The sequence below is a fragment of the Rhopilema esculentum genome, chromosome 11, assembly GCF_057945365.1.
Source record: "Rhopilema esculentum isolate cy_ngs chromosome 11, ASM5794536v1, whole genome shotgun sequence".
Lineage (NCBI taxonomy): Eukaryota > Metazoa > Cnidaria > Scyphozoa > Rhizostomeae > Rhizostomatidae > Rhopilema > Rhopilema esculentum.
The window spans coordinates 16,309,620-16,320,485 of NC_142825.1; the positions used below are offsets into that span (position 1 = coordinate 16,309,620).

At 38.3% G+C, this 10,866-nt stretch overlaps 2 protein-coding genes and 1 pseudogene across 2 annotated transcripts; 1 reads left to right on the forward strand and 2 right to left on the reverse strand.

The window, feature by feature from the left end:
• Positions 1–664: 664 nt before the first annotated feature.
• LOC148959104 (uncharacterized) lies at positions 665–4,831 on the reverse strand. Its single transcript, XM_089111446.1, has 5 exons — positions 4,679–4,831; positions 3,951–4,004; positions 3,415–3,613; positions 3,373–3,381; positions 665–3,287 (listed from the first exon to the last, which is right to left on the reverse strand). Exons 1-5 carry the CDS (start codon positions 4,829–4,831, stop codon positions 2,935–2,937), a joined length of 768 nt encoding a protein of 255 aa, XP_088967572.1. The 3' UTR covers positions 665–2,934.
• A 1,520-nt stretch (positions 4,832–6,351) lies between these two features.
• Positions 6,352–8,745, reverse strand: LOC135693135 (uncharacterized). The gene is made up of 4 exons (XM_089111478.1): positions 8,608–8,745; positions 8,419–8,505; positions 7,175–7,875; positions 6,352–6,885 (listed from the first exon to the last, which is right to left on the reverse strand). The coding sequence occupies exons 1-4, from the start codon at positions 8,627–8,629 to the stop codon at positions 6,352–6,354; spliced, it is 1,344 nt and encodes a 447-aa protein (XP_088967604.1). The 5' UTR covers positions 8,630–8,745.
• Positions 8,746–9,969: 1,224 nt separating this feature from the next.
• Positions 9,970–10,746, forward strand: LOC135693134 (uncharacterized; annotated as a pseudogene).
• Positions 10,747–10,866: the final 120 nt, after the last annotated feature.

Here is a 10,866-nt window from a genome sequence, read left to right on the forward strand (position 1 = left end):
AGCTGTTACTTAGTTCATGATATCTCAGAAGGATAAAACTAGCATTTTGAAACAAAAAACGGACTTGAAAAACTCATTTCATAGGCACTTTAAGTGCATGATGTGTAAGTTTGCTGTAACTGAGAAGGCCTATGTCACCGCGCATATCTGTTAGTAACTAATTCGAGATAAATTAATCAGAATGTATTTAACAGTTCCTTTATTTTATGCTGTGGGAAATTTTGTGTATTAAATTAACTGAAACTGTTTCCTTTGATTGTATTCCCAATTCTTACTACGGTTTGTTAAACAGAAACAGAAAACTGTGTATAGGTTTCACATGGAAATGGATGAGGCTGATCCTGATGAAGATGGCTTTGATGAGGCATCTGAGGATGATGAATGCGAAAATTTAGACAGATAACTTGGACGAATATCGTATAATAACTTACTGACTTGCTTTCTGAGTGGCTAACCCCTTTTTAAAAAAAAACCAAGTTTACTTTTGACAGAAATTTCTGAAAGGCAGACAAGTCGATTCTGCAGGCAGGCTAAACAGTATATGTCGAAATTATTTGCCTTTTACATTTGTTGTACTTTTTTAAAAAGAGATTTCCGATGAAGGTCTCTGACCCTTGCTATTTCTTTAAAAATGGAATGAGCCCCCCCCCCCCTTCCGCTTGCATCGGAGCAGAATAAACAAACAAAGTTACATTGATAACCATAGCTACATTGACTATTGGTTACTTAACGGTATGTACAAACTATCATTTTAGATTTGATGTGAATTTGCCGAAGTGTAGTCACCGTTCGATTTATGAAATGAAAGCAGATGTTCCTTTAGCGTCATCTCTTTGAAAGTCAAAATCTGCGACGTGGATAAAAATACCAGAAAGTGTATTGTACAGTGCACAAATAAACGCAAATCAAATTCTTTATTCAATCCTCGTCAGTTTAAATGAGACAAACAAAATTGGTTTATCTACTCATTAGGTGAGTTTGGTTCTAGATTATTATGAAACCGCAATATTTTGTGTTCTTTATATCTTGCTTACTATCTGGTTGCATCATGTAACGCTTTCTATCCTGTTGCATCATGTAAACAGTTGGCTTATAACCAGTTTCCTCTATGTAACTAGAAACTTGTAACCAGAAAAGCGCGTTTATGTGACTTGTTTCACTCAGGCTATAGTCAGGGCTCTATGGAGATTCACACTGGAATTTTTTTGTGGGCAATTTAATTTTTGGCTTATAACATACCTTATACCTTGCGCATGATAATTTTACTGGTTGTACACTTCCAAATTACTTCAGTAGGTCATCCAATCAAAGTTTTGTCGGCGCTGTTTTAGGCCTGTTTCTTCCACGGGCGCCATTCTGTTTTGTATGTCAGACTTCTCGAGCAGGTTCTGATCAGTCTCAAAGGGGCTCTTATTTCCAAAAAAGATCAATTTTAGTGATTTTCCCATATAAATGCAGAAAAGTTGTTTTAAAAGGAAATTATGGGGATTTAACCCGTTAAAAGGGGGAGGGGCTAATGGATGAGTTCTCGAGAGATATGACATGTATCAATGTTCTCAGCTGATATTACTTCTGATGAAAGCTTCCTTTTAATGGGAAATAGGGGTGGGAAATCTAGAAAATTTGATCATAGAGGCATGATGAAAAAAAGGTGATATAAGAAATCAGGGGTTTCTACTGAAGACTTGGAGGAGGTTTGTTGTCCCTATTTGCTTAAGACAAAAATGGTAATAATTCTTTGATTTAACACGATTTAACATATAACCTAAAAATGTTTGGCATATCCTAACCAAGTTGATATTTTTTTTCAAAAATTATTTACTCATATGTACCAGCGGCTCCGATGCAAGCGGAAGAAGGGGGGCTCATTCCATTTTTAAAGAAATTGCAAGGGTCAGAGACCTTCATCGGAAATCTCTTTTAAAAAAAGTACAACAAATGTAAAAGGCAAATAATTTTGACATATACTGTTTAGCCTGCCTGCAGAATCGACTTATCTGCCTTTCAGAAATTTTCTGTCAAAAGTAAACTTGGTTTATTTTCGAAAAAGGGGTTAGCCACTCAGAAAGCAAGTCAATAAGTTATTATACGATGAAGTTATTCGTCCAAATTTTCGCATTCATGATCCTCAGATGCCTCATCAAAGCCATCTTCATCAGTATCAGCCTCATCCATTTCCATGTGAAACCTATACACAGTTTTCTGTTCGGCATTTATTCTTCTTGCAGTTGCACGAAACTAGATCTAGAATGAAATCTGGTGCTGGCTTTTGTGTCATCCATACTATTTCCAGCGCACTATCAGCATCGACTTCCCAACCATAACCACGTGGTGATAGAACTTCAGGGTTTTGCTCTACCGCCAGCTTGACTATGGCTGTAATGTAGGAGACGTGTTTGCAATGCTGAAGGAGTTTGTCACTGGTCAGTGGACGCATTTGAGGCTCAGGAATCTTTCCTTCCGATGAGCAAAAGTTTTTGTATCTGACCTAATTCACATTTGTCAGGGAACTAAAGCCATAGACAAACTCTTGGATGATCTCAAACAGATCGACATCAAATTCGAATTCGTCTCAAAAGTGGGAGAAAGCTTGCTGAAACCTTTCATCTTTCTTCTGAACTTTCAGGGCATTCACTTTTCCCTTGCCACGAAAAGCACTTGTGTAGTTGATGCCTGTGAAAGCATGCACTGCTGTAATGGATGCCCCAAGGTTGTCGTGTATTGATTTTGCATCGAAAATTCGCGTTGAGCTTTTAGCACCAGTTTGCACGTACACATCTATCTCCAATTGGCTTGCAAAATGTATTGCATATACAGCGATATCGCTGTCAACTGTCACAATACAGGCGTGTTGATGTCCAGTGACTTCTGCATGCTTGCAACAAAGAAGGACTTTTGTGTCTGCTTCTTCTTACTTTGAGAAAAGTTCTTCGGCTACAGAGGCCAGGGAATTGATCCCAATGAGTATGTTAAAAGATCCCTCATGCTGACAGTATCTCTCTTCTCTCCAACAACCAGGAGATTGGCATCTCTCTCAGTACTGATGGTGATTGCTTTTTCCTTAACTTTACAAATCTTCTTTATTTTGAGAGAGGAGAAGGATTTTAATCTGCATTTCTTGATGGCATCGTAAAAAGGAACAACACTCGTCTTGATTTGCTGCTCTAAAAAATCATTCAGGACAGATTCCCTAATATACTTTGTTTTCAGTAGATCTTGTTTGACTTCAGGTGTGCCTCCAGACCAGATGCAATATTTATCAACATGTCGCTTGAAGAGAATGGATTCTTATGAGAAGAGAATAGAATGAAAAGATTGAAAGGATTCCAAAGGCTTGTGATACTGCTCCCTCATCAAAAAGCATTCTTGCACTCTTGACATCTTTTCTCAGATAAACTGTCCTCTATGCCTAAGATACTTTCATCTTGTGCAATGCTTTAGCGACACTGTGGCTTGTGAGCACCCATCTTTGAATTGTGCCAGCTGAAGTACTGTAGCCAGTGATTCCTCCACGGCACTTCTGCTCCTTATTAATTGTTTGCTCAATGACTTGGTCGGAAAGGAGAGCATTCAAGAAACCCGGCTGTCGGCGAACAGAGAAAATTCCATTTCTGTGAAAGAAATTTGCGTTTTAAAACATAACAGTAGAACCATATCATTTTACAAAAGCTCTACAGCCAATTTGTGTGCAGAATCTTGAAACAATTTTTAAACTACCTATATTCAAAGAAAAGTCGATATGAATCTTTGGAAAAGGCCATACATTCTGTCTTAAATAGCTAGAATGAAATGTTTTATAACTTTTCCTTTACAGGCTCAATGAAAATAGCCAAAGTAAGACAGCTCACCTAAACTCAACATAGATTGCAGGATGTTTTACTGGAAATTTCTGCATTTCAGCCCAGTAGTAAGTAAGAAATCAAGAGTAATTAGGTCTATCATAAGCAAACATCCATGGCAGCATTCGTTGTGTTGAATACATATGGAGTTGCCAATCGGCAGTCCTAACAGAACGAATGAATGCAAACAAAATGTTCATAATTTGTAGAAATGAATGCCACAATGCAGCCATTGGCCCTGCCTCAGTTCAATCAGAGAGATGTTCTTCGTACTCATCTAAAAACCCAAGTACGGTACCGTGTCTCATCAAAAGGCTTTGAAATTTTGAGCCAGTTACTTCATCAAGGACTCTCTCAAATTCTGACGAAGACGTCAATGTGCGTAGGTGATTATTTCCATCTTTTTTAATCAGCCACTGCTCAAAGCCATCAATCTTCAGTCTTCTTAGGGCATCAAAAACCTACTTGTAAACTCCTATGCAGTTGTTATAGTGCTTCCCTTTAAGAACTTTCTCAACAGAGTCTTCACATGTTGAAAGGTTATGAGTAGCAATTAGAAAAGAACATGAAATCATGGTTGCCTTGATTGTGTCTACCAACAAATGATATAATTGAAAAAGGGAACATTTCATCGCTTTTGTGGTAGCTGTCATTGCTAAAATAGAGACAACGGTACTGTATGAATGAAATTTGAAGTCGATCGTCACTCGAAGTCCTGCATCACCAAATCTTTTTTCAATAACTGCAAGAAAAATCAACGACGTGTGAAGAGCACCTATACGTAGAACAATGAAGCTCTTTATCTCAGAATGTTGAGGCATTATCAAAATTTCAACTACCTTTGCGTATATCGCAAGGTCTAGAACGACCTCTGTCTCAAATAAACCAAGTTTTTCTGCTTTGATCTTTGATTGGAGCAAAACTTCTTTAACTGTCTTGAGTTTTGTTGGCGACTGATCGATGGCAGGCAAATATGCAACCACGTGATGCATGTCGTATTTTTTCGCCAAAAGACAGTTAAAGCCAGTCCAATTTGGGATCGCATACTGAAGATCGCAACGAGCTGCTTCATTCAAGAGAACCCAGAAAAAGTCAGTATTTCTTGACGCGCATTCACATTCACCCACAGGCCTTAGCTCGATGTTGAAGGAATCAGGATTCACTCTCTTCTTTCGGATAACTGGCTCAATTTAAGTCTGCATTGCTTGAAACGACCTTTGCCTTTCGGACATAAGAAAATGCGCCCTTTCAATGTTCAGCACTGTTTCAATAGCATCTGATGACAGTTGAATAACTATACCATTGGTGCAATGCATGCTAACTCCTGTCAAGGTTTCCAGGTTGATGTTGTTGTTATCCCAGACAAACGTGCAAACTTGTTATTTTTTAAGCCTTATATTCGAAAACTTGAACATAAACAGCAAATTTCCAAACAGCTTGAAAGCACCACAACCATGGAAGCAAATGATAACATATCAACAAATGAAATATGTGGGGAGGCCACAAACTCCTTGAGTAATGTGGAATCTTTTGAAGATGTTATAATGAAAGACAACAAAGCTTTTACTAGCTAATCATAATAATGCTGAGGTGGTTAGGTACACTACACAACCATGCAAAATTGTTTATGTAACTCAAAAAACCTCTTCCTTGACGATCTAGCTATTGATAAAATTTCCAATTTCTAATTTATTTCTTTAGAAATGAGTCATTGAAGTTTACCTTAGAATACAAACTAAACTAAAAGATAACGATCATTTTGATATGAATTCAGCTCCCATCATCTTTGTTCATGCTAAGTGAGCAATTAAACTTGTTTCCGCATACAAAAAGCATGAAATACTGCCAAGGATATGCTACGGCATGCCCATTTCAATCTACTAATTACGTTTTCTGCTTTGGTATATAGAATTGGTGACAGAGAATAATATACCGTAAATTGATATGCCTAGAAAGCATGCAAACTGTTTTGGATATGTTGTAAAGTAAATAGAAAAGAAATAGGACAGAAAAGTAAATAGAGCTTTCCGCAAATCAATCAATTAACCTTACTTAATGGAAAATGACACAGGCAATAATTCAAACGTGCATATAAAGATTGAGAAAAGGCAAAGGCAAGTGATTATGTTGACAACCTTGGATCAGAAAGATAAAATATTGTTAAAAATAATGTTAAATAATTTCTAAAATACGACTAGCTAAAAATTCGAAATTAGCAATCTCTTAGCAATCAATTAGTAATTATTGACATTCGTTGAACCTTGTGAAATTTATAAAGGGGTATCTTCTGCTTCTGGTTTCTGTGTCATTCTCGTCTTCTCCCAAAAAGGTCAATGTTTCAGAAGTGAGGTGGTCAGCGGCCCTTTTTATTTTTCTTGCTGAATCATCTGTGTTGTAGCGAAGGCGCTGAACTCGTGGTGAGTTGCTCATGAGACTTGCAACTGAATTTCTTACTTCGTCCTCCTTCTCGTTGCACATTAGCCAGTTTTTCAGAGGGTCTTAGTTGTGAAGTTCAAGCCCCATTGTGTCGCTGAAACGCCTTTTCGATGTAAACAGTAAACGACACAGATGTGTCAAATGGTTGCCCTGTGCCCTTCATTAGAAGAAAATCATGTCTCTTACTCAACATAAGCTCCTCCCTCTCCTCCTCAACATATTTACGTAGATGTTGGTTGACATAATCGTGACTGGAGATGTCCACTCTATTGCACCCGTATTTTTTCTTCCTTTTAAAATCATTTACAGCGAATATAGTGCTGCCATTTTCTTTAAATAAAATGTAGTTTTCTGAAACACTCCCTTGTTCCTCTTTAAATAGTATTTTTAGTTTCATCAAATCTGCATTCCTTGATGGGCTCACTGTGGTGAACAATAAAAGTATTACAAAATCATGGTATAACCTTGCCTTTTGATACCCATCCATCTCTTTCGACAAAATTATCCTGTCCCTCGTCAATTTTAATGTTTCTAAAACCTGTTTCCATTCGAAGTTCTTTCTTTCATCTGCTTCTGGGTACCTTTGTCTTCGCTCTCTTTGATAGAGGCTCTAAAAAGCAGTGGTAAATTTCAACTAAAAATATCAAAAAGCGATGTGTAAAATGTATGTGTAAAAAGAAAGGAAAGGAAAATCCAATGTAGTCAAAAAGAATTTCAAAAAAATTAAATATAATAAATGACTCTACTTCGGCTGGCTTCATCAACCATTCTTGACAGTAGAATTTAGGCAGCCAGAGTTTAATGTTATGATATAGAATGAAATGCAACTCAAGTTCCTATTGTAGAATTTCTAATGAAAAGTGAAAATATATATAGCTTAGGTGAACTGGAATACATACTTGCAATTGGGCCTGCATGTGCCTCAATTGTGTTATTTCTGCTATTTCTTGCCATCTTTTTGTTAGGCCCTCTTTTTTCAGAATATATTTTGCTGCCACTATGAGCCTTTGAATATGGTTTGCGACTGTACCCATGTTTAGGTCCCTCCTCAATTCCGCCACATAGACACTAACAAAGTTGATGTTTGTAGCATCCTCTATTTGTGGGGGTCTGTTATATGTCTCTTTTTCATGTTCAAAGAACTTCTTTAACCTTTTTGTGTGGCGTTCGATTGTCCCTGCTGTCATACCGTTTGATGGTCTTAACGGGTTTATTTCATCCGTGTAGAGTTCCGGAAGCTTCTCGAAGAACACTTCAAATGAAGACACTCCATCCTGCATGCTTGAAGCTGCTTCGTAACTTGTACCCGCCTCCACATTGGCGACTGCTGCTTGTGGTAGTTGAAGCACACTCTGCTTCTGTAGCAGCAAATGAAGACTGTCGAATGGGATGACGTAATGCCCACCTTTACGTGGTCCAAATTTCTCTTCGAGCTTCAAGCGCAGCATCCCCATAGGTTTCTTGCAATTTATCTTCAATCTGTGCATTCTGCTGCAGAGAGTCAAGCTTTGTAGAATTTTTGTGAACTCGGCCTTCACTTGTTCCATGCTTATCCACAATGTTCCATTTGATTCAAATGCCAACCATCTTTTCTCTTGGCCTTCAGTTTAGAGGTAATATTCATTAACGTTTAGAATTTACAAAACAAAGATAGCCTCAGACATCTTGAAGTACAGAGTCACAGAATGTCTAGCTCAAATGCAATGCTTTGTGAGCTTTTCAAGGAGATTCACAGTTTTCATAAGTCGTAGACTCTGTCAATTGGTAATAAACGATTACAGACATTGATGCTAAAGGCCTTAACAATTTAGTTGAAACATTTTAAGAGACATTACCAAAGAATTAAAGAATCACCCTTTGAAGTTATTAAGCTACGCCTAGTAATAGTGTAATAATTACGAATGCTTCAAAAAGAAAGATAATCTGATCTAATAAATAGCTGCGCCTGGATAACGTGTGACAGGAAAATTGTATGTCCTAAATTTTTACAGCAAGAGATTGACGGAAACAGCATACAGATAATTAATTTTATCATACCAAAGATCTATCTGGTTTGCTACGGTTTCTCATTCATTCAATATTAGTTTTGACAGAACACAGGAACTATGTGTCCTAGTAATGACAGAAGACAATATTATTTTACCTTCAACATCAACATGTTGCTCTTTCACAGTAGTCTCGGGTTGCTCTGTCTTCAATTTTTCTCCATCAGCCATACCCCCACTGGAACCTAGAACAAGAATATAGACCATTAGATATAGCCTTGTTACCTGAGACTAAAATGATGAATATATGTATAATTCAAGCCGATTAGAGCAAAAACCTTACTTACGTCTGTCAGAAGATCGCTTCATCTTTAATGTATCATGTAAAGACTGATTCCAACTGATTTTTTTCAGTTACCGAGAATGGTTATATAGAGAAGCGAGCCGGTAAATCAAAGTAAGTCTTTTCTTTTCATACTTTCCCATAAGACATGTCTCTATCCACCATCAATCTTTCTGGAATCAAACACCTGTGTTGGATGGAACATTTCACTTGAATAGGACATCCGTACCATTCAACATCAACCTTAAAGAAAAGAATAGATTATTCCCTCTAGACTAAGGCAAAGCGATTGGTAGGAAACTGGCAAGGTGTTGAAAAATTTTAATAGTCGGGCAGCTTCTTGACAGCATCCCAAGGAGCAAAACACATTGAGTAAGTGCCGCTTTTTGAGAAAGCCCGACCTCCCAGTACTAGTAAGTTAGGAGATCTTGAAATTATTTGTGTCACTTCTATAACGCTATTTTGTAAAAGATTTTGAGACATTCTTTATGTCTAAGGGTTGATCCTCCTTTTCTTCCACCAGCAGCAGCCTCAGAAAAACCATATCCCACATGTTATTTGCGAATTTAGTCATGATGTTGTATTACCTAATCTAATGAAAAAAGAACCCTATGTTTCAAATTACGCTTCTACCAAAACTGCTTATCGGAATGGGAAAGGCCTGACTCTGAAAATAGACTATCCAGCTCTATCAATATTTTCAAGAAAGTTTCACTGTCAATCGTTTTTATGATCCAAAAGGCTTGTCCATCCTAACACAGCTACGGGTCGAGCTCAGTAAGCTAAATGTTTATCAATTCAAACATAATTTTAGGGATACTTTGAACCCTTTGTGCCAAACAAATCAAAGCACTATTTTCTGCGCTGCCATACTTATGATGTAAATAGACGTGATCTTCTCAACAGTGTACATGCAATATTGTTGCCTCATGGTTTGTTAAAAGTCATCCAATATGGCCTTGAACATCCAGGCCTCCGAAGGATTCGAATAATGCAGGAACAAAAATCTTTAAATCTCTAATCGTTTTTTAATATTGTTGTTTGTGCTAGGAGGCTCTTGTTATGTAGTATAGCAGTTTCCATTCAGTAAAGTTTTCGGTAGTCTTGTTTGTAACTTTTTATATTAGAAAAAAAAAACTTTTCAGCATACTCTCTATTGAAAAAGCAAAAACCTCGGTTTGCATTTTGATATTAAATTTCAAGCCGAACAATGATTAGACAAGAGGGGCAATCGACAGTGCCTTGAGGACTTCATTAAATGCAGCTAGAGGTAAAAAACTTTAGCAACCTCCCTTCCTGAAAAGCCAGGGACCTCCCTTTCATGTCAACGGCCATTTTTGTTCTTTGGTTGCGAATGATTGGTTGAGTTTCGTTTAAGAAGGAGGACATTTATAACCTTGCTGTTGCACTTCGTCTCTCCGCGGATTTTAGATGTGCGAATGGCGTTGTTGTCGTTTCCATCGAGGCTCTCTGCACCTGTCTCAAACGTATGGCATATCCTTGTCGATATGCGACTGAGTACCAAGGTTCGGTAGGCCGGTTCCACAGCTCTGCATGATAACAAATATAGTGATTGACTTTATGGTTGACACACACGGACGGCTATTGAGAAGTCTAAACCAGCCTTTTCTTTCAAGAGAAAATTTGCAAAGATATGCAGATGCAATTTACCAGAAAGGCGCTGCTCTCGATAACTGCTAGGGTTTCATCGATGGTACTGTGCGACCTATTTGTAGGCCAAAGCAAAACCAACCAGTAATTTACAATGGGCATAAGAGAGTACATGCGATAAAGTTTCAGTCAGTTGTTGCACCCAATGGTCTAATTGCTAATTTGTTTGGACTAGTTGAAGGAAGGCGACACGGCAGTGGGATGTTGGCAATTTCTGGTCTGTTGGAGGAGCTGGAGGCATTCTTTTTTACCAACAGGTCAGCCACTGTGCATCTACGGTGATCCTGCCTACCCTCACAGAGTCCACCTCCAATGCCCGTTTGCAAGGAGAGCTGTGCCTGAAGAGCAAGCCTTCAATCAATCTATGAGCCAGGTTAAGGCTGGTTTCCATATAACCGTAACTGCCGTTAGACTGCCGCCAGCACCTAGCTTCCATCCACAGCTGCCATGTTTACGGTACCGCCGGCAGTGAAAAGTTTAATGGAAACACTTTCCAGCTGCCATGCCGGCGGTACCGTAACTGCCGCTAGAAAGTTGAGCAATGTTCAACTTTTGCCGGCAGTTGCGGTAGCCTTACGGTATAGCCGGCAGT